Raw genomic sequence first — 24534 nt, 5'->3', positions numbered from 1 at the left:
TGACCACTGGGTTAGGGTATTTCATTGGGAGGGTTAAGATATAAAGTTCAGCTACTTTACGGCTATGGTAGAATCCAGGTATTAAGTAAAGCTGGAAGCAACCCCAGAGATCATCTCATGTGAGTCCTTTTATAAAGAGATACGTTGTTATTATTGTTTTAAACCAAAAATATTTTCCAATAAATCATGAAAAATACCTTATACTGTTTCTTCGTAGCAGAGGAGAACAGGGAGTTAAAGGATATAGAAACAGGTTGAGAAGCAAAAACAAAAGTAATTTTATTCCTTGGAATATTTATTAACTATTTATCATACACAAGTTGGGGAAAACTAAGAAATACAGATTCACAAATCAATGAAGGATAAACTGCTTGAATTCATATACACACAATGTTGAAATTAGTAACTAAGACAAAATTAAACTTAAAACAATAATATTTACAGAAAAAATAGAATAGAAAAAATTTTAACATATTTATGTAATGTAAAGCCATACATACTTAAAATAGATAGATAATGCCCATCAGGTTGTGGGGATACTCTCATTTGTGAGTTAAGCAAACCAGGTTTTTGTGCATATTTCTGGAAGAAAAATAGCAATAATTTGGCTGTATTCATATTTAAGTACAGCTACCTGATACTCCACAAATGTACATTTTAAATAAAATAACAAAATTACATTATAAAGATCAGACCCTCTCTCTTCCTATTCCATTCGTAATGGTCCCCTTACCAATCACTTGTTTACTGTGGTTGTCTATGCAAGGATAATCTAGCCTAGTTTCAAATCCCAGCTCTGCTACTTAGTAGCTGGGTGAACTCCGGCAGATTTATTTTCCTTTAAAATGGAACTAATGATAAAGCCAACGTTAAGGTGAGAATAAATGACACCACAGCTAAAGCGTTTCAGCATTACACCTTATATGATGCCATAAACACTGATTAGTATTACTTGCTATTATGTGCTGTACATTAATTAAATAAAAATAATGCAAAAATGAAACACTAAAACAGTCTTGTCTCGATCAATATCCTTTTAAATATTTCCTTATGATCATCATCCTATATACCACTTTTAACTCACATTAAACATGAGCTGGACACAGTATCTATTTTCCAATTGTGTGCTTTTATTAATATTTTAGGAACTATCAACACATTATCGATGAGACGTATCCTTTCATAAACAAGCTTGGAAAATGAATCTGTGCCAATGAAACCAATTACCTGACACTGAGGCATCATCGGCATTGAACTTTACAAGCCAGATTGAAGAGTCCCAGATAAATTCTACTACTGCCTATTTATTTGCCTGTAATGTCTTTCCCCGCGTGCTCAACTCTAGACTTAGTGAATACAGCAAAACCAGCAGGGACCAGTATCAGAGCTGAATACTGCTTTCCTTGTGTGGATAAGAGAAAGGTTATTAATAACCCTCCATGTCAGTGTGCAAAGTGCTTTAAATTTCCTCTTGTTTACCAACCAGTCAAGTCAGAAAAACCACAGAAATGGTGAGATGGTAAGCATCTGGGCATCGAGAAATGAGCAATACCACAGGGGACATGTGCCTAGCTCTGTTTTTGTTTAACTGGATAGAGGTTAGTCCGTTTGGGTAACTGTGCTGTCCTTAGCCGTTCAATGACACAATCACACTGTAGGGGAGCTCTGTTTGGTAAATTAATTTAGAAAATCAAGACAATAAATAAGCCACAACGTTTTCTCACAAGTCAACATTTTCTTCTATCATGCAATAGTTTGAATTTTCCAATAATATTAAGGAAGTATCGTGGTTAAGCAATTTCATGAGCATTTTTTTGGGGGGGAGGGTGGGGGGAACCACAGCAATTCACTGTCTCCTAAAGTATTGCTAGACCATGTCAAAATTAGTTGATCTGATAAGGAGAAGTGCACATTATAGGAAGTTAGCCTGGTGGAAGGCATCAGCCATGTGGCCTGCCAGTGGCAAACACATGGTGAACATTGGTGTCCACCTGGTAACAACACCCAAATCGCTGCTCCTCACTGCAGTCCGAACCTCAGAGAACAACAAAGAGCCACACTGGCTAATGACTGGGAGTCAACAGCACAGAGCAGTGATGTAATCCAATCATAAAGAAGCTGTCCAGAGAGAATAAGAATTAAAAGTGAAAAAACACATATAGTTGGTAAAGTTCAAAACAGCCACCTTTCCCCATATTTCCCAAACAAACCCTTTTCATATTTCTTCCTGAGTGTCCCTCCTTTCGACTTTCCATGGCATATTATCTTTCATCTTCTGGGGCCCTTATGTCATTTTTAAAAATCATATTGAAATAGTAATGTTAACACGGCTCTAGGCTTTTTCACATGTGTTAGCTCATTTAATCCTTACAAAGAAGACCCCCTACTGACAAAAAATAATAATAAATGCAATTAATGTAGGAATTTCAAATACAGAAATAAAAAGCAAAATATAAACCACTTAAGTACCTATCCCCAATGGAAACATAGCCTAGTTCTTGTGTATAGTTCTTGAAAAAAACAACTCACCTATATATACATATATACATACACACACATGTGGGTTTATGTGTATGTATGTATAACCTTTTGTTAGTGTTATTAATTTTAAATAAAAGCTATTCTTTTAGGCCATCTGGCATCTTGCTTTTATCCACTTACAATTATATGCTGGAGATCTTCCCATGCAGACATACTTATACTTTTTAATGGCTGCCTGGTATTAATTTCATGAATATAACAACATTTATTTAATACCTTACAGGAAGACAACGCTGAAATGACTGATTGATTATCTTTGTACATTACATCAAGGCTTCTTTTAATGAGGTTGTTCACTAGGTAATTCCTAGCAGTTAAATTGCTCGAAGACTATATAAATTTTGCCTATTAAAAAATTGTCTTCTAATCATGTTAAAATAATTTGAAACCCCCATCAACAGTATAAGAAACTACCAGCTTTCTCATGATTTGTGTACCTCAAAATACTTTTTTTTTTTTTTTACCCATGGCCTGACAACGGAATACATTTCTAAAATACTGAACCAGAAAACATATGGACACTAAATAAACAAGTCACCTGAGATGGAAATGTGACCTTTCAGGACCTGTCAATGTTGCTTTCATTAAATGGTGTGCCCACTGGACACTGGGGCTTTCCTGTACTGTTAACAAACCTCCCGAGAGAAATTACAAAAAGTAGCCAGTCCTCCATAATAGGAACATTTGATAAAAGTCATCAGTAAAAGCCCTTGTACCCTTAGAATTTATTTCAGAGAAATTTAATAGAAAAAGATTTAGAGAAGGAGAGTTAAGATCTTATCAGATCAAGTGGCTTCTGGTTCCGCATTTCAAGCCATGCTTATGGCAGATGTCCAATAACAGAAGAGACTTACAGAACTACCTTCAAGCACATGCACATGGTTGAGCACCATTGCAATTCCCTTTATAATTATCCAGCAGCACTGAGATCTCAGAATAGCATTTGGTATCAGTGGTCCCTATGCTATTATTTTAGACTAGAGGCCCAGTGCACGAATTCGTGCAAGAGTAGGCCTTCGCAGCCCTGGAGGCTGCCTTGATCCCTCCCTCGCAGCCACTGCGACTACCTCGATCCCTCGCGGTGGCTGCCTCAATCCTGCAGCTGCAGACCCGGCTTTGTCTGGAAGGTCGTCTGGAAGGACTTCCGGAAGGCCGTTCGGTCAATTTGCATATTACACTTTTATTATTATAGATTAACTCAAGACAAAGAAAAATATGTAGTGGTAATGTCTATCACCACATTGATTTTCCAGTAACAACCCAGTTCAGACCTAAAACAAATAAATGATTTCATAAACATATAGAAGCAACCACAAAATATTGTGGGGCTAAATAATTTACTATATTCATTAGGAGAATCCTAGAGTGTTGGTGGAAAGATTTTGTGATTAGGTAGGTTCAGGAAATGCTTGACTTAATGAAGCTAAATAGAGTTTGGGTATGCCCTCCTCAGTCTCCCTACCCCCATCTGTGGCAAGACTTCTTAGAGACTCAATAAGCTCTCTGAGACTGCAAGAGAGACATACAGTTGCAACAATGAATGTGTCTCCCCTCATTGTTTTCAAGAGACTGGGTCACGTAACTGCACATTCCTTGAGGATGGGACTGTGTCACACTCTCCCTACTATTCACGTGTTCCCTGGATCATGATAGAAACTCACTAAATATTTGATAAGTGAATAACTCACCATTACAAAGTAAGAAAAAGTGGGCTTTTAAATGTATCCCACCTTGTAAAAGCATAGCATTCATTGCTGATGACGGCATTATCTCTTCCACACTGTGCACAGAAAGCTCTGGAAAGCAACGTGAAAACCCTGCTAACAGGAGCGACAACTGTCCACCACGCCAGCAGCATTCCTTCTGTGCCAGTCCCCACCCTGTCCCCACACACAGCTCCAAGGTAGGCATTTTTTATACATAAGTCATAAGGTACACAATTGGGAATATTTTTAGCACAATTAGAGAAGACATAATGACACCAATGTATGCTCACAATCTAATATCAAATAAAAAGGTCAGGATACAAAACTGAATATTAAAACATATTTCAGTTTTGTAATAACCCACAGACATTCACACTCATATTTGAAAGGAAAAAAATTTTTGGAAGAAAATGCCTAAGAAATGATTTTTGTCTGAGGAATGGGGTTGCCACTGATTTTTTTTCTTTTATATTTTCTCTATTCTACATTTTTTTTTTTTACAAATAACCACAAAAGAGCCTACATGTATTCATTTTATAAAGGAAAACCAGGATAAAAATCTACTTTCCAATGTTTCAAATTTTCCAGGTGCCTGAGTATTTTTTGTCTACAGATTCTCTATTTGAATACAAAAAATATAGCTTCAGGGTTTCGTCTTTACTAACATGACTCAGAAAAATCTTGAGGTGATAAAACTCTCGGCTCAAATGTGACCCTTTGCAAAACTAACAAGGACGGTCCCCTTAAGAAAAGGCACCACTTTCCCACCGTGCTCGCGCAGGAACACTGCATGAATGCTTTCGGTGGCGTTTAACCTCAAGTACACAGCTGGAGGTGAGGAGACTGGAGTAAAAAAATCCAGGGACATCTTCCTGGAGTGTCTTTTTAACCCCGGGAGGAATGGGTGGTAAAGGGTTGGCATATTATCCTTGCAAAACAAATGCTGATTTAGGATAACACAGAATGCCAGGTTTACATCATCTTCTAAAATAAGAGAATTCCCCAAATCTCCAAAGACATGTAAAGCTTGCTAAGTCTGGGATGGATATAAATTGACTATCTTTTAGGAGTTTTTCAAAAAGTCAGGGGAGTGCAGGAAAGGAAGATGAATATACTCCCAGAGAGGATGGGGGTGCACACACTTCTTTAGGGTGACATACTCCTCCTCCCACAAAGCGCAGGCAGAGTTCTGATCTTTAGGGCATTCTAGTTACGGGAGGAGGGCCAACATTTCTTTACATTGCACATGTCACTGAAGAGAAGGCAGCCAACGAGGGTGGGCTAAGGATGGCTTTGCTTCTCTGAAAGTGAGAGTATCAGGAACAGTGGGTGTGAGCGAATGCAACACACATTTCCCAGTTTTAGTTTTGTACATCACCCAAGGATATGTTTATTGATTTTTTTAGAAAGAGAGGAAAGAGACAGAGACATTGATGTGAGAGAAACATCGATCTTTTGCCTCCCCTACGTGTTCGATCATTCGACCCATGATCGAACTCACAGCTAGGTATGTGCCCTGACCAGGAATCAAACCCACCACCTTTTTGGTATATGGGATTTTCCTCCAACTAACGGAGCCACCCAGCCAGGGATCCAGATTAAACACTTCAGGAATGAACTGCAGACAGTAAGACTGGATCATTATCATTTCAGGATCTGAGTTCATATTCTGGCCTCCAGCAATGGGCTTTCAAAGGATTTCAGACTACAATGTGACTTAATGAGAGGCTCTTTAAGATTTGGGGTGGGGGTTTCCTGTATAAATTTAAAATCTAGTTATTATATGTGCAATTATACCGTTTTAAAATATTCCTTGCTCATTTTAAAAGAAACGTGTGTGTGTGTGTGTGTGTGTGTGTATGTAATTTTTTTTAGCACATCTTACCTTATAATAGACAAATATGCAAATTGACCGCACCTTCGCTATGCCCAAGCCACGCCCACCAACCAAGCCACGCCCATCAACCACGCCCACCAGGAAACCGTTGCAGGGACGTTGGGGTGTGGCGGAGCCCAAGGCCGGGAAAGCCGCCTGAGGCTTTCCCGGCCTTGGGCGCCAGCGGGGCTCCTGCGATCGGGTCGCAGGGACGTTGGGGTGCGGCCGAGCCCAAGGCCGGGAAAGCCGCCCGAGGCTTTCCCGGCCTTGGGCGCCAGCAGGGTGCCTGCGCCGATCGCAGGAGACCACTGGAGGTCGGCTCCTGCGATCGGGTAGCAGGGACGCTGGGTGCAGCCGAGCCCAAGGCCACCGCCCAGGGCCAAGCCCGGACCCTGAAAGAAGGCAGAAGGCGGTGGCCACAGCCAAGGCCTGGGTCCCCGGTGCTGGCAGAAAACTGGTGCAGGCAGCCAGGTGAATGAAGGTCTATTGCACGAATCTTCGTGCAAACGGGCTACTAGTACATACTATATGATTACTAGTTACTTGGATGATTAATCTTTTCTTTATAGTGTTCTGCATTTAAATGTTTTTCTGAAAGGTTTTTATATCTAAAATATCTAAAAGAGAAATTTTCCATCACATATATTGTTATTTAGTTATTGTTATAGAAGCCCAAACCTTCATTTTCATCCACTGAGAGCTACCATTTAAATTCAATCAGAAATGTAAATAAAAATTTATAAAATGTGATGGCAGCATTGACATATTCAAAGGTACTGAAGGACTATATACTGCTATTGAATGAAAATGTAACCATGGGTAAAACCTTCTTTTTTTAAAAAATATATTTTATTGATTTTTTTATAGAGAGGAAGAGAGAGGGATAGAGAGTTAGAAACATCGATGAGAGAGAAACATCGATCAGCTGCCTCTTGCACACCCCCTACTGGGGATGTGCCCACAACCAAGGTACATGCCCTTGACCGGAATCGAACCTGGGACCCTTGAGTCCGCAGGCCGACGCTCTATCCACTGAGCCAAACCGGTTTCGGCAAAACCTTCTTTATAAAAGCTAAAGGACACCACTGTTAACCATCCTACCCACCATAATCCTTATCAGAAAAATACACATGGGATAAACTATGATAAGATGACAAAACAAGCTCTACCATCTCTCCGTTTTATAAAAATCCAAGTTGAAATTAATCACACTGTAACTATGGTTACCAATTGTAGATAAGAGTTGCATTTCCTGTTTGCTGATGCTAGCTATGTCCATAAATTTTTGGCTCTGTTTGTCACATCAGCCCCATAGACATGCTTTAGTCCTATTTCTGAATTGAGAATAGAACTCAGCTTTTACCAATTTAAGAGACAAAGTATCTTTATTTCTATATGTGCATTTTTCCCAGACCAAACACATGTTATCTGAAAAAATAAAACTGTTTTTAAAAAAGAGGCCATATAATTTTGAAATAGTATCTCGCCAGTTAATAAAGCCTAGTTATAAGGCTTAGAATGACTTTGTTTTTTCTCCTCAAAGAAGCGAAAAGAATAGTTAGTGCTCAGCAATCCCAATTACACACAAGAGCATTTCCACTCATCAGAGAGCCCATCTCAAAGACTGGCCACATCTCACCAGCGCATCTGTCCATCTTGTCACATTTACTTTGGTCTCAGAGCAGGTGGTTGCTTTTTTTTTCTTTTTTTTTTAAAAATATATTTTATTGATTTTTTACAGAGAGGAAGAGAGAGGGATAGAGAGTTAGAAACATCGATGAGAGAGAAACATCGATCAGCTGCCTCCTGCACACCCCCCACTGGGGATGTGCCCGCAACCAAGGTACATGCCCTTGACCGGAATCGAACCTGGGACCCTTGAGTCCGCAGGCCGACGCTCTATCCACTGAGCCAAACCGGTCTCGGCCAGGTGGTTGCTTTTTAAAAAAATCTGGTTTCATAGTAGCCACAAAGCACTGAAGACACACAGACAGCACGCCAATAGATAGTCCAGCTCAACCTAAAAGCAGCAGCTTTAAAGCTGTTTACAATCCTAAACATATCACTTCTGTCCAATGTGCAGAGAAAAAAACTGAAGGAAATTTTCTTACTAAATTAAAACAACAGGACTTAACAGAAAGTGCATCTCCATGATTTGTTGTTGTTGTGTTCATAATATTTTGTCTTCAGCTGTAAGGTCAGAAGCTAAGAGAAATAATGTGATATCTAGATGTTATCAATCTGATGATGAGGATCTTAGAACAAAAGAATAAATAAAAGCTATTTTAGAAAGAACTTGAATGGAGGAAAAGACAACAATGGAGTTCTACATTTGCTCTCCAGAGCAGTTTTCATAATGAGGAGGGAGGTAGTCGAGTTGAAGGAACAAAAGGAGTAAACTTAAGACCCATCAATATTCAACATGTTTGACAGTCCCCATGGGATTTGATCATGTTAAGTTGTCTATAGGGGATAAACAGTAATGTAATTTCTCCAGGCTTTGCGTATTTATGACATCCCTCTTTCAATGAATTTAACTTGATCAAGGAACAATGAAAAGTAGGCAAAAACTGTTTTGTCCCAACTACAAAGAACTTCATATAAAACTATAAGCTCCTAAGGGTAGTTACTCTGCTATTTTAAACTATTTTATGCAATGCCAAAATTTTATGTAGATACTCAACATATGCTTTTGATGAAGTTTAAGGGAGAAATTTCCAAAACTGGAGCGCTGATCCAGTGGTAAAAATACTAGATTTGTACTCAAATGTCTGGATTTGAATCTTGGTTTTGCTATTTATAAGTTGTATCAACCTGAACCAGTCCACGAATCTCTGGAGATCCAGTTATTTTATCTGCAAAATGAGGTCCGCGCTTAAAAATCAAGTTAGATTATGGGTGTAAATAAAAAATAATACCCATTCATTTTCCATCTCCAGTTGGCAAACCTAACACTACCATGAATGGAAAGCATGTTTTTCTCCTAAATTAATATGGAAGCTTATTTATGAGCAACTTTGAGTTTCAAGATTGCTAAAGGGAGCACACTAATGAAAGTTAGGCCTGCAAATCTTTTAGAACACTCGTCAAGAAAGGTCACTCAATTCTTCAAATCAGCCCCTTTATGCAACATATGCAACTCCATAATTCTGCACACCACAGGGAACTACTACTTGAAGCACACATTTTAATTTCAAGAATGGGGGAAGAGGTAAGGAGATGGATAACAGAAGGGCTTTGATGCTACCATCTTTAAAAATAAAAAACTTTTCCCCCTGGAAACTTCAAGATTATGAGACTTAGCTGCCAGGGGATAAATAGACAACAAATAAGAAGCATAAAGGGAACAGCCAATTTCTGTTTGGGAAAAGCAAAATCATAATGCTCAACTCGAATAGGAACAAGACTTTGCAAGGCCAAATACCCAAATTACTATATAAAATAAGCAGCAAAATGAAACAAGAGAAATCCATGAAACAAAGATCAGTGAGATGCTGAATGCTGACTCCAGTTAGGTCACTTCAATCTAAATGAACAAAAGTACATACATGTAGAAAGCTTTTAGCAAGCTCAGGAAATTTCCACATGAAAACTGTTAAAATGACTGAAAACAACATCAGGTAAGCAAAAAAAGGACAGTAGAATCATTCTGTAAACCGTTTAGGGAAGTCTAAGTGTATATTCCCATTCTTTCCAAAATACAAAAACAAGATTAAGGCTGAAAATGAACAGGTTGAATCCGTTTCATGCAATCTATAATTATCCCACAGGAAGGACATCCGGGATAATATGAAGGAAGGTGAAGTGTGAAACTCACACTCTATAATTATATAAGAAATCAACTATCATTACCTACTAAGTAAAATGTTCTTTTAGTGAGAAAAGAAATACCAGTCTTCTTTGGGGAGAATCAATTCACTATTAATCCCCAAAGAGATGAGTTTCTCTCCTGGGACATCACATTTAGGACAGGAGATTTTCTAAAGAATCAATCTGTGAAAACAGGCAACACTCTCAGCAAATGAACGTGGGTAGGTCATTAGTCTGATCTAATAGGGCCCTTTTTCATGTTCTATTAAATCTTTATTGTTGAAAGTATTTAACATATGTCCCCTTTGTCCCCCCATTGACCTCTTCTAAGCCCACCCCTAACCCGGCCCTAGGTCACGGTCCTATTGAAAGTTCAAATTCAAAGCTTTATTTTTTTTTTTCTTTTTAAAAATTTATTTTTTTCCATCACCATTTATCCCCTCTGTGCTCTCTTCCACCTCCACCTACTCCCTCCCCACAATCACCACACTGTTGTGTATGTCCATGAGTTCTTTTTTTTGCTCAATCCCTCCACTGCCCGCCCCCCCTCCAGTTAGCTCCCCTTTTCACCAGAGCTGTCTGCCTGATCTCTGTCTCTGTTTCTGAGCTACAGATGATATTACAACTTGGTAATACTGGCCATGGTCATTCAACTGTATCCCCAACCTCTGATAGCAATGGCTTTTCCAGGTAAATTTTCCTTTGGACAGAAAATAGTTGACATAATTTTGGGTCCATTCATGTATCTCATTAGCATTGTCATATTGGTTTCTACACCCATCAGCATTTTGTAGACTTGGTTTCTTACCATCAGCTCCCTTGAACTAGACTGTCAATGAACGCACTGACCAATGATGCTTCTGGACTCCCAAGCTTAGCACCAGATTTTAGAAGCTAATGACCTCACTGAGGAACTGCTGTTTTGAGAAGCTCTGCCTGAGTAACCATCCAATCTCACTGGTTATTCACCTCTAACTACGACACTTTCCTTTAAAGGTTGTTCAAAGTGACCTTATGATGCCTGAACACAAGAGGATGCTATTTGCCGAAGAGTAGCAAGTACTTTACTACTAAATGCTGATATTTCTAGCTGCCTATGTCTAATCCCAAATTGTCATGGGGACAATTTTTGGAAATTCTACAGAAAGACTGGCACAAGGCAATGTGAGCATGTGTTTTTAAAGAGATTTCATCATATCTGTCAGCATGGCTAATAACAAGACCTCTAGCCAAAGCCATGCTTTACCGTATATCCTGCTTCCTGGCTTTTGAGTGACATTCCACGGTTTCTATTGGCTACAAACATAAGCCACATCTGAAGCTCCTATTTAACCTGAGAAGAAAAGCCACCATTTCAAACTTCCGGTAGCATTATAGTACAGACATCAAACATAATGGCTTTATCCCCAATGAGCTGCAAAAACCTAGGGTTTCTCTGAAATTGGGGTTTAGAGTACACACCCTTTGGAAGACAGTCCCTTAAAAAAGCATGCACCAGAAGCAACAGTGGACACTGCTACAAAACCCTGGCATTATTCAAAAACTAAAAGTCAGACTGAAGTCCTGGCACTGCTCTCCTTTCCTGTTCTTCAATTCGCTTATTTCCTCCCACTCCCCAGATTGCTGCCTTCATTCTGAAAAGTAATGCCTTCTGTTATCCCCTGTTACGCCTTCATTCTCAACTCCCACCTATAACCCTGCTCCCATGTTTTTCTCTCTGACTCAAATGGCACAGCTCTACCTGCCCAACAATAGTCATGGGATATTGAAACAAAAAGCATCTGCACCATCACCTATTCTAAACCCCTCCTTCATAACAGAGGACACTGGTGTCCAGAGAGATTAAGCAAATTGCCTGAAGTCAGCAAACTAGGTCCTGGCAGAACCCGGATCTCCTAATTTCCAAGCCCAAAGTACTTTTAGGTTTTCCTTCATCTCATCCCCAACTATTTTAAATAAAATCTCCTTCATTGGACTTGCATTATTCTCAGAAACCTTATCAGAATAAACACAACTACCCTCTACCAATATCTAAGACGTCTCATTTATTAAAGTGAAGTAAAAATAAAAATATTTAAGATTTTATCTAAGACTAGAGGCCTGGTGCACAAAATTCGTGCACTTGGGGATGGGGGTGTCCCTCAGCCTGGCCTGTGCCCTCTCACAGTCTGGGAGCCCTCGGGGGATGTCTGACTGCTGCGGAGGCAGGGGAGGCTCCCGCCACTGCCGCTGCTCTCGCCAGCCTTGAGCCCAGCTTCTGGCTCAGCGGTGCTCCCCCTGCCTTGAGCGTCTGCCCCCTGGTGGTCAGTATGCATTACAGCAACCAGTCATTCAGCTGTTTGGTCAATTTGCATATTAGCCTTTTATTATGAAGGATAAGAGATTCTAATCCAAACAAAACAAAACAAAACAAAAACCCCACACATGTAACAGAACTATGCTTATTGAGAAAAATTAAAGAATGAATCATAGGATTATCCTTACCTGAGCATCAAGGAAGGACACATGATAGCTATGTCTTTCTAGTGCTTATCATATGTCTGTGCTAAACTGTTAGGTACATTAGCTTGTTTAATCCTTTAACAATTTATAAGAAGTGTTTTGCCATTTTGTAGATGAATAAACTGAAATTTGGCAAAGTTATGTATCTTGTTAGTTCCAAGAGAAATGTTAGTGGCAGGTAGGGTTTGAAGCAAGGTCTATTTGAAAGGCTGGATCCTGGAGTCAGTCACCCAGAAACACAGTGTCTCCAGGGGGAGAAATATTTTTAAAAAATCAGGATTCACAGAAAGCAAGGACACTTCTGTCCTAACATCTCTATCACAAAAAGGTAATTCTGGAAATACCTAAATAATGTTTCCAGAATGTTTTTACAGGTAGTATCCCATGTAATCTTTGCCAGATATATAACTATGGTATTGAAAGCACAGGTCTGTGAACCGCAGTATGTCCTTTTCCATTCCTTGCCCATCTTTTGCTTTCTTCACTTGCATGCTCTTTCAAAGATAACGTCTAGCATCCTGGAAAGTCGAGTAAAACAGAGCTTTGACTCAATGGGCTCTGTTCAGCTCTCTTTGTATGCTTACAGAACTAACATTCACCGCCAACGGTGCTAACTAGGGAGGCAGTAAATATGCATAAGGCATTTAACAGAGATCTAAGATGGGCAAATTTGGAAAAGAGATCACAAAGAAAACTGCAAGTCAGTGAGGAGAAGAGTGAGAAACTACTGCAAGTGATGACTGTGACAGCCAGACTTCCAAAGCCAAGGACACAATGAGAGTAGAACCTTACCAGATTACTAACAAAAGGAGCCAGTCCAGGATTCACTATTCCAATCCTGGCTCTTTCAATCGGGGAAATTTAAATGCATGGGTATTAGGTGATAGCAAAGGATTATTGTTTTATATACAATGATGGGTTTTGAAAATAGTTTAAGTCCTTATCTACTAGAGATACAAAGGAAAATACTTATGGATAAATAATTTGATGTTTGGGGATTTTGCTTTAAAGCAGTGATGGCGAACCTATGACACGTGTCAGCACTGACACGTGTAGCCATTTCTGATGACACGCGGCCGCATGCTGAGGATGAAACATTTGCTGCTCCTGAGGATGAAACATTTGCGACTAGAGTCTTGGAGCTAGTTTTTTCCTCAAAGTGACACACTACCCGAGTTATGCTCAGTTTTTTGGCGAAGTTTGACACACCAAGCTCAAAAGGTTGCCCATCACTGCTTTAAAGTATTCCTAAAACAAGTAAACAAATAGTATGTTTGATACAAAACACAAATGAGCCAAGAGTAAAAATGAAATAACTGGTAAATTGGATTGACAGGTAAGCAGTGGTTCACTAGATTATTCTCTCTCTCAAAAAAAAAAAAAAAAAAAAGTCTAGGCTGTTCATTAGCAGAGAATTAAGTAAAGGGTTTAGGGAACACAATGAAGCGAAACAGGAATGTCTAAATAGCTGAAAGGAATTATTTTCCCCTAATGATAGACTTAGTATTACTGTTGTACAAATAAAACACAAATGCCAAGAAATTTCCAACTATTACACAATGAGCTATAGAATTATTTTTAATGTCTAACTCTAAGTTAAGCTTTGCAGAAATTACTACATGGTTACATTTAACAATTCATTTAAGATGATTCCAATGTTACTTTCCCCTTATGTTTGTATCAAATAAAATAATGATTTTTGAAACTATACACACATTTTTAAATTTGTAAAAATGACATTTACTTAACTATTATCATTTACTGGAATAGTGTTTGAAACTATACACACATTTTTAAATTTGTAAAAATGACATTTACTTCACTATTATCATTTACTGGTATAGTGTCATATAACCACCCATGAGAATCACCGAAGAAAAATAATGGTGAGCCACTAATTTCAGAAAGTAGTATGGAAGAAAGAGCACCAGGATAAATGAGGAATGAGGAGGTGTAGACACTCTAGTATGTAAATTCATGCAAGTCACTCAACCCTGAGTCCCAGTTTCACCATCTGTACTAAAACTGGATTCCATTACGCGCCATCCAAGTTTCCCTTGGTTCCAACATCCTACAGGCTGAAATCTGTTTCTCCCCATGTCTACACCTGTTCAGGAACCCAGTGCTCACCACAGATTATGACACCTCCAATTTTAGGAAGGCTCCAGGTCTCAACAAGTCTAGCTGACGGAACAGCAAAGAGAAGTCTATTTCTGGCCTTTCTCATCGGATGTGAATGAAACTATGCAAACAGGCAGGGAATCTTAGAGTTCTGTCCAGGTCATCTGGCAGGGATTATCCTCCGGGAAGAGTGTATGATGTACTCAGTTCTGTAACAGATTTGTAGGAGGGGGTTCTAGGGACACCAACCAGGGGCACAAAATCCCTGGAGAAGATGCTGCTGATAAATCACTGCTGATCACAGCTTTCCCAGGGTGGTTAGGTGTCCCCACCCAGTATCCCACAGTCCCCAGGAACCAATCTCTGTGCATTTGCCATCCTGATTTATGATTAGCTGTGTGAGCTGCTGGAGCAGAGCCTGTGGATTTTGGGCTCATGGTGTACCTCCAGCATTCAGAATAGTGGCTGGCATTCTTAACTTGCGTTTTCCAGGAGAGTAATGATAACATAAGATGACATGAAGAATGTGAACATGATTGGACATAGGGAACATTCTATCTAAAGCAGTTGCAAATTATAAGTAGATTTTAAAACCTACTTTTGGGGTACTAACAGAGGAGGGGTGATTGGGAAAGTTATAATTAAGAGTGACTATAGGAAGAAGGAGGAGTTGGCAAAATGAAGGGGGAAAAAAGAAGAGGAAACCGATGAAGCAGGATGGGGGCACTTAAAGAAAGAGGGCTACTCAGAGATGAAAAACATTAATCTAAAAAAATGGAATATCTTGTCACGTAGACTGTGACCAGCTGTGCAAATCTGCAAGAGCTTTGCCCCATTAGAAGCAATAAAAATAATAAACAAAAGTTGCTTATCAGTTTTAAATAAAATATTAAGCCTCAACTAAAATGTATAGTTAATAGTAATGCCAAGTATGATCAAATTTTATAAGCATATTTGAATTTCAAACTTTCTGATTTTATTCTGGAATCCCTTTGCAGTCAGTACTTTACTCTTAAAATACCTCAAAGCCATAGAATGTCAAGAAAAAATTAACAAAATATATAAAAGAAACTAAATTAATAACTTTTTGATCTATTCATACAGACACAAAGACAGAAATGTATCTTCCCAACTTTTGGCAGCATTCACAAAAGATGCTTCTCAAAGTAGACTTTAATTCCTGAAATTACATGGCAAATGTTAATCTATATTATTATTTACTAGAGGCCCGGTGCACGACATTCGTGCACTTGGTGGTGGTGGTGGTGGGGGGTGTCCCTTCAGCCCAGCCTGCGCCCTTTAGCAGTCCGGGAGCCCTTTGGGGGATGTCTGACTGCCTCAGAGATGGAAGAGGCTCCTGCCACCACTGCTGTGCTCGCCAGCCGTCAGCCCGGCTTGTAGCTGAGTGGCACTCCCCATTGGGAGCACACCAAGGGAGCAGCTCCTGTGTTGAGTGCCTGCCCCTGGTGGTCAGGGTGCGTGATAGTGATGGGTTGTTCCGCTGTTTGGTCAATTTGCATATTACCCTTTTATTATATAGGATAGTCTTATAAACAAAATTAAATTTCTCTTTACTAGAATTCCATGCTACTTATGATCAATGCTCCAATTTTTAATCTGTGGAACCACATGTATTTCTTCCCAAGTTTAATGATATAAATATATTACTTGTTCTAAAGGTTATAACTATGAGCAGTTAAGAAGAGGAAAAAAAAACCTCCAAACCTAACTCTTCAGAGGGAATTGGGGGATTAATTATGTGGTGAGAAATCTACTATAAGTCTCTGAAGACATCATGTATTTTATTCATCCTGGGATGTCCAGAACATTTAGTACTTAGCAACACATCACCTGGAATCAACTAACATGTTGTATTAAAAGAGGAGAAACAGGAAGAGGTATAAAAATAAATTCATCCAAAATTAAATTTGTTCTAAGCAAAATTATAGCACTCATCACAAATGACAATTTCTACAATGGCCACAGACATTCCAGAAGCAATCTTCAAGAGGAAATCAAATATCTCATAACCATTTTGGCCCAACTCTTCATTAAGCATAGATTAAAGCAAAGAGGTTACCTAATACCCAGAAAGAATAAGCCAAATGAGACAGAGAAGACATGAACAGTAGTTCAGCATCATAGATGGACAGGACCTATAATAAGTTAATTGGCAGTGATTCTCAAATTTTGGGGCACATGCAAGTCACTGGGGAGCAAAGGGAGGGGTACTTGGTAAAGTGTGGATCTCCAGGTGCCAGCTGAGGAATTCTGACTAGAAAAATGTATTGTGACCCCCAAGAACCTGGAAATAGGACTTAAGAGATGCATTTTTCAATAAATTCCCCAGATAATTCTGATACTGCTGTTTCATGAATTATCCTTTGAAAATTCTCGGTATCTAATCAAAATTTCTTCTTATGAAATGAGAAAAATCATACCTCGGAACAGAATTCAGGTATTGAATGCTTTTTTTAACCTACATCAAAAAAAGTACCGAGAAGGGCGGGGGGAGAAGAGGTGTGAGAGAGAGAATTAGAAACAAGTTAGCTAAAGCATTTAACTTTGTGAGATAGATACCATCTGGATTGTTTTGCATATCATCTAATAAAAATGTTTGCCAAAAGTAACTCAGTTTAATATAATCCATTCGGCCAAGTTTTCTTGCACTTCAAAGTATGAGTGCTCAGACAAGTTTACACACGCCATAGAAGTGCAGGGGAAGGCGAGAGGGAAAGGATGCAGGTGCCATAAATCAATCATTGACTAAGAAAAAGGTGTGTCACACTTTGGATGAAGAGCTCCTCAAAAGAGGTTGAGCAATGTTTAAGAAACAGGGTTTTATAACAGTTTTATTGAAGTATAATTCATACCACACAATTTACCCATTTAAAATGTACAATTCAACAGCTTTAATATATTCACAGAGTTGTGTAACCATTATCACAATTCATTTTAGAACATTTTATCATCCCACAAAGAAACTCCACCCCCAACAGTAGATATACCCTGCTGTCTCCTTCTAGCCCCCAGCCCTGGGCAACCAGAAATCTACTTTCTCTAATTATCAATTACCCTATTCTGAATATCCTATATAATAAAAACCTAATATGCTAAGTGTCTGGTCGTCTGTTCAACTAATCAAAGCATAATATGCTAATGACTAGAGGCCCAGTGCACGAAATTCGTGCATGGAGGGGGGTTGTCCCTCAGCCCAGCCTGTACCCTCTCCAATATGGGACATCCCTCTCACAATCCAGGACTGCTGGCTCCCAACTGCTTGCCTGCCTGCCTTCCTGATTGCCCCTAATCGCTTCTGCCTGCCAGCCTGATCATCCCCTAACTACTCTGCTGCCAGCCTGTTTGCCCCCAACTTCCCTCCTCTGCCGCATGGTCACCCCTAACTGCAGGGTTGATCACCTCCAACTGCCCTCCCTTGCAGGCCTGGTCCTTCTCAACTGCCCTCCCTTGCAGGCCGGGTGCCTCCCAACTGCCCTCTCCTGCTGGCCATCTTGTGGTGGCCATCTTGTGTCCACATGGGGGCAGGATCTTTACCACATGGGGGCAGTTAAATTGTGTGTTGCAGTGATGAGCAATCTGCAGATTACTCTTTTATTAGATAGGATAGAGGCCTGGTGCAGGGGTGGGGGCCAGCTGGTTTTCCCTGAAGGGTGTCCCAGATCAGGTGGGGGGTCCCTTGGGGCATTCGGCGGCCTGAGCGAGGGGCCTGTGGTGGTTTGCAGGCCGGCCACGCCCCCTAGCAACCCAAGCTGAGGCCCTGGTATCTGGAATTTATTTTCCTTCTACAATTGAAACTTTGTAGCCTGGAGCGGAGCCAAGCCTGGGGCTCCCTCCGAGGCCGGCAGCCATTTCTGTTGGGGTTATAATTGAAACTTTGTTGCCTTAAGCGGATGGGCCCGGCCAGGGTGTGCAGAAAGCTTTGCTTCCCCTGTTGCCGGCGGCAACCCTGGCCTGCTCTCTCAAGCTCCATCCTGCTGCCATTTGTTTGAATTTGTTTACCTTCTATAATTGAAACTTTGTAGATTGAGTGGAGGCTTAGGCCTGGCAAGGGCAGGCAGAAAGCTTGGCTTCCTCTGTTACCTAGGAAACCTTGCTCTCTGTGGCTGTAGCCATCTTGGTTTGGGTTAATTTGCATACTCGCTCTGATTGGATGGTGGGCGTGGCTTGTGGGCGTGGCTTGTGGGCGTGTCGGAGGTATGGCCAATTTGCATATTTGTCTATTATTAGGTAGGATATGCTAAGGATGCTCAACCACTTGTTATGATGTGCACTGACCACCAGGGAGCAGACACTCGGACTGGTAGGTAAGCTTGCTGCTGGGGTCCAGCTGATCAGGACTAAGCGAGATGGGCCGGACACACCCTGGAGTCCTTCCACAGTCCCTACCTGGCTGGCCTACCTTCCGTGTCCCTCCCCAACCCCAATCATGCACTGGTGGGGTCCCTCGGCCTGGCCTGCACCCTCTCACAATCCAGGCTGAGGGGACACCCCACCCCCGCAAGTGCACAAATTTCATGCACCAGGCCTCTAGTTTCATATAAATGGCATAATATATTGGCCTTTTGTGCCTGGTTTCTTTCACTAACCATAAGTTTTCAAGGTTCATTGACACTGTAGCACATAGAATATATTTCATCCTTTTTATTTTGGAAAAAAATGTATTTTTAAACCAAATATTTAGAAAGGAAGGAGTCTTATAAACACCTTTATTTATTCATGTATCAGACTAATATACCATATGCTGAAAGCTATTAAGTTGTTGAAATTACAGAAGAGATCCTATTGTATTTTTAAACCAAATATTTACAAAGGAAGAATTCTTATGAACACCTTTATTTATTCATGTTTCAAACTAATATACCATATGCTGGAAGCTGTTAAATTGTTGGAATCAAAGAAGAGATCCTATTTTATATGATTTAACACTACGAAACATATTTTTGGCAATTTTATGTTCATATGTATGAATAGATTCAAACCAGAAGTGCATATTATATACTACTAGAGGCCCAGTGCATGATTGAATCATGCACGTATAGGGTCCCCTACACGCTTTTGCTTTTGATTGCGGGGGAGCTGGGTGCCTGTCTGCTGGTGTACCAGGCCTTTCAGAAGCCTCCGGCTCGGCGGAGGCTTCTGAAAGGCCTGGTGCCAGAGCAGACAGGCACCCAGCTCCCCCGCTTTTGATGGTCCGTGGCGGGACGTGAGCTCGCTGCCCCAGAGGCCCTTCTGTTCCGCAGCAAAGCCATGGCGCAGACGCTGAGCTCGCATCGCGACGCGAGCTCAGCGTCCCGCTGGCCCAATCGGCTACCCCGGCCACCCCGAGTCCTGCCCCCTGCGCCTCCCGCTGGCCCAATCGTGGGCGCAGCAGAGTGATGGTAATTTACATATTACCATTTTATTAGGTAGGATATTTTATACTGCCAAAATATGTTTAATAATTTATTCTAGGCAAAATTATAGCACTCATTACAAATGATAATTTCTACAATGGCCATAGTCAATATATTTATAATCCAAAGGGGACAAATATGAATAAGTTTAAACTAAAATTAAATCAGCAGTTACCATGTGCTAAACTGTCCACTAGGATCAACCCATTCACTAAGGTGCAGTGAGTTTAATCACTGATATCCCAAAGTATAAATTCTTAAGGGACAGGGACATCTTACTCATTTATAGATAGAAACCAACCACTCAAGGCCAATACACTAAAAAAAAAAAAAAAAGTCAGTTTTTTAGGTTATTAGTTATTATGTTATATATTATATGGTATTATATTCTTTATTATGAAATTAGAGGCCCAGTGCACAAAAACTGTGTAGCAGGGAGGGGGAGAGTCCCTCAGCCCAGCCTGCACCCTTTCCAATCCAGGACCCCTGCTGGATTGGGCCTAAACCAGCAGTTGGACATCCCTCTCGTAATCTGGGACCGCTGGCTCCTAATCGCTCACCTGCCTGCCTATCTGATCACCCCTAACCACTCTGCCTGCCTGCCTGATCACCCCTAACTGCTCTCCCCTGCTGGCCTGATCATCCCTAACAGCCTCTGCCTTGGCCCCCACCACCATGGCTTTGTCCAGAAGGACGACCGGAAAATGTCCGGTCAACCTAGTCCAGTGATGGGCAACCTTTTGAGCTTGGTGTGTCAAACTTCGCCAAAAAACTGAGCATAACTCGGGTAGTGTGTCACTTTGAGGAAAAAACTAACTCCAAGACTCTAGTCGCAAATGTTTCATCCTCAGGAGCAGCAAATGTTTCATCCTCGGCATGCGGCCGCCTCAGCGGCCACGTGTCAAAAATAGCTACGCGTGTCAGTGCTGACACGCGCGTCATAGGTTCGCCATCACTGACCTAGTCTAATTAGCATATTACCCTTTTATTAGTATAGATATTTGTTTTTATATAACTTTCTGGTGAAAATAACTTACACTTATTTTAGAAGCATGAAAAACCAGAAAAATTAAAGTTATCTAAGAAAACTCAGAAAAGCCACAGGTAATATTTAGAACATTTCCTTCTAGCCTTTACTGTATATAAATAGGTATATTAATTGGTATACTACATATATAGTTCAGGTCACATTTCACCATTGCTTTTCTATATATATAATTGAAAGGCCTTCAATATTTCATGGACAATACTTTTATAATCACAGTCACATGCTCTTATTCATAATATATGCATGACATACAAGATATACACTAGGACTGAAGAAAACCATGTGCTTGTAAATGAAATAAGTACCAATCTTTTAAAAAATGTAGTAATAACCGCATTAATGAACTTCCTAAAAGCAAACCTTTGCAGGTAGAAAACAAAACACAAAGCTAGTGTATAATGGACAGGGCAAAAGCATTCACTCATAGGGTCCAGGGCACAGTATACCAAGGTGACCGACCTTAACAAGATATGCTTTGGCAATCCCGGTCTCTGCTTTCTCCAACTTTCCCTCCTAGTGTGCACCCCTACTTCCCTCTGGCACCCCGTGCTCTCTTCTGCTCGCCCTTAGTGAGATCAGAGAGTGCGTACAGGATAACCCTGGCAGGAGGCAGCAGCCTGGGCTACTTACTCATCACAGTTCTGGCAACTTAGATGAATCATTTTGTTATTCCAAGTACAGCTGTCTCAGCAATAAAAATGAAAGCGCTACACTAGTGGTTCTCAGAGCCTTGTCCAGATCAGCATTGTCTACAAACTTGGCACATTCTTAGGTTCTTCCCCAGCCCTACTGAACCAGAAAACTCTGGGGTGGGGCCCAACACATTTGTTTTAAAGTATGACAACCACTGCTCCACAATTCCTCAAACCTCCTCCTCTACCCTCACCATGAACTATTGTCCTGACTTCCTGCTTCTCTCAGAAAAAAAAAAAAAAAATCAAAGAGGACTGTGTAGTCTTGGAACAACAGAACCAACAACCATCTGCCATCAGATGCAGCTATACACCCTAAAGCTAGTCCCTCCACTTGGGGACGTGGTCCCATCCTCTCTCCTACTCATGTACACCACTTCACTAGTTCTCCACTCTTTAATTCGTCAATATTTTTTCTTCAACTGGATCATTTCCACTAGCCTATGAACTTGATATTTTTCCCATCTTAAACTCCTGTTGACCCACAATTCCCTTGCTAGCTACTGCTACCATTTTTTAAATCCTCATCCAAAGATATATTTTTATTGATTTTTAGAAAGAGAAGAAGGGGGAGAGAGAGAAGAGAAACATCAATTGGTTGCCTCCCGTACGTGCCCTGACTGGGGATCGAATCCACACGCTAGATACTAGTATGTGCCCTGACTAAAAATCAAACCTGCAAACTTTTGGTGTATGGGATAATGCTCCAACCAACTGAACCACCCAGCCAGGGCTACTGCCAACATTTTGAAAAAATTGAGGTATGATTAACATACAATAAAATACACAGATTCTATGGGTTCAGATTAGTAAATATGATAACTGCCCAATCCCATGTAAATACCACCCAAAAATAAATAAATAAAGCATCTCCATCTCCCAAGAAATTACTCCCTGCCCCCTTTCAATCAATTCCACTTCACCCACTCAGGCCACCACTGATCTGATTTATGGAACTATGATTAATTTTGCCTGTTGTACAACTTCACAGAAATGGAATCATACAGTATGTACTCCTTTGTGTTTTCTCTCTCTTGTTCAGCATAATGCATTTCATATTCAATCATGTTGTTTCATGATATCATTTGTTTACTCCTTTTTATTTTTCATTGCTGGGCAGCATTCCATTATATGAATACACTACTCTATGTTCACCCATTCACCTGTTGGTGGTGTTTGGATTGGTTCCAGTTCTTTACATTAGGATAAGGGCTACAATGAACAGTGGTGTATAAGTCATTTTGTAGACTAATTTGCTTTTGATAAAGAAGCATATACAGTGAGAAACCTGGGTTATGTGTCCTAAATAAATGACCCGTTCTTAATGTTTCAGACTCAGAAAAATGCAGGAATACCTCTTTCTGGCTGATGTGGCTCAATGGTTAGAGTGTTTCCCGTGCACCAAAGGGTCTCGGGTATGATTCCTGGTCAAGGACATGTGTCTGGGTTTCAGGTTTAATCCCCGCCACTTCCCCACCTTCTACGCCCTTGGAGACTGTGCAGGAGACAGCCAATCAATGTATCTCTCTCACATAGATGTTTTCTCTCTCTCTCTCCCCCTCTGCCCCCGCATTCCCCCCCTTCCTCTCTTTCCAAAAGAAAAATCAATGGAAAAAAAATATCCTTGGGTGAGGACTAACAAAACAAACAAAGGGCACTGACTATTCAATCAGAAACCCTGCCATTATGAGTACAAAGCTGAGTTACAGTTTTAAAGTATTTGAGAGAAATGTACAACTCATTTCCTTATCCATAACTACTATATCAAACATTCTTTCCATACTCACCCTAACAATGTTTTGTGTCTACTGTGTTCAGGACTAGATGTAAATAAGAATGCAGCTTTCAAAGAACTTTTGGTATAACTGGGGAGATTAGACTGGAAAGACAGTGCGGTGAAATATTTTAAGTGCAAGAATAAAAAATATGTCTAAAGTACAATGCTGCCCAAGAAAAGACCGATCAAATGATTGAGACACTGTACAATGTAGTCCCCAGGAGCACAGATCCGAGAGCCAGACTGTTTAAGGTCAAATCCTGTGTCAGCTTCCTGCCGCTGAGTTCCTGGGCAGGTTGCCTCATCTCCCTGTGTCTCAGTCTCCTCATCTATGAGACAGAGATATAACAGTGCCTGCCTCATAATGGTTCTGTATGGATTAATAAAAGCACTGTTCTAAGTACTTTATACTATATACATTTACTATATATATTAGATACTATATATATTTCTATATACCAAAATATGTATTAGTCATCATCATCATCATCATCATCATCATCATCACATTGTCATCATCTTCAGTTTTCCTGGGATTGTAATGAGAGTAAAACAGTTTTGAAGTCTTTCAAAGGGGGGTAATGATTGGAGAGACCCTGGAGAGTATTATGCTAAGTGAAATAAGCCAGTCAGAGAAAGACAAGTTATCACATGAGGTCACTCATATGTGGAATCTAATGAACAAAATAAACTGATGAACAAAATAGATCCAGAGACATAGAAGCATGGAACAGACTGTGGAATCTCAGAGGGAAGGTGGGGAGGGTGGGTGGGTGTGAAGAGATCAACCAAAGAACTTGTATGCATCAATGGACACAGACAATAGGAAGGTGAAGGCCTGGGGCAAGGGCAGGGCTGGCTAGAAAGAGGTCAGTGGGAGGAGGGGGGAGAAGGGGGACATATATAATACTTTCAACAATAAAGACTTTTTAAAAAATCAAAAGGGGATAATGATTGAGCTGTGACATAAAAGATAAATAAAAGTAAAAGTTTAATATGCAAATCGACTGAACTGTGGAACAACCGGAACAGCTGAACAACCAGTTG

At 40.4% G+C, this 24534-nt stretch overlaps 1 protein-coding gene across 1 annotated transcript in view; it reads right to left on the bottom strand.

The window, feature by feature from the left end:
* Window positions 1-2035: 2035 nt before the first annotated feature.
* LOC129152101 (atherin-like) overlaps window positions 2036-24534 on the bottom strand; it is a 221004-nt gene continuing 198505 nt past the window's right edge. Inside the window, exon 4 of the mRNA XM_054729352.1 lies at window positions 2036-2118. Within this exon, the coding sequence (XP_054585327.1) occupies window positions 2064-2118 (55 nt within the window). The 3' untranslated portion in view covers window positions 2036-2063. The remainder of the gene's footprint in view (window positions 2119-24534) is intronic.

The sequence above is a fragment of the Eptesicus fuscus genome, chromosome 17, assembly GCF_027574615.1.
Source record: "Eptesicus fuscus isolate TK198812 chromosome 17, DD_ASM_mEF_20220401, whole genome shotgun sequence".
NCBI classification, from domain to species: domain Eukaryota; kingdom Metazoa; phylum Chordata; class Mammalia; order Chiroptera; family Vespertilionidae; genus Eptesicus; species Eptesicus fuscus.
This window is presented reverse-complemented; position numbering and strand designations above follow the sequence as displayed.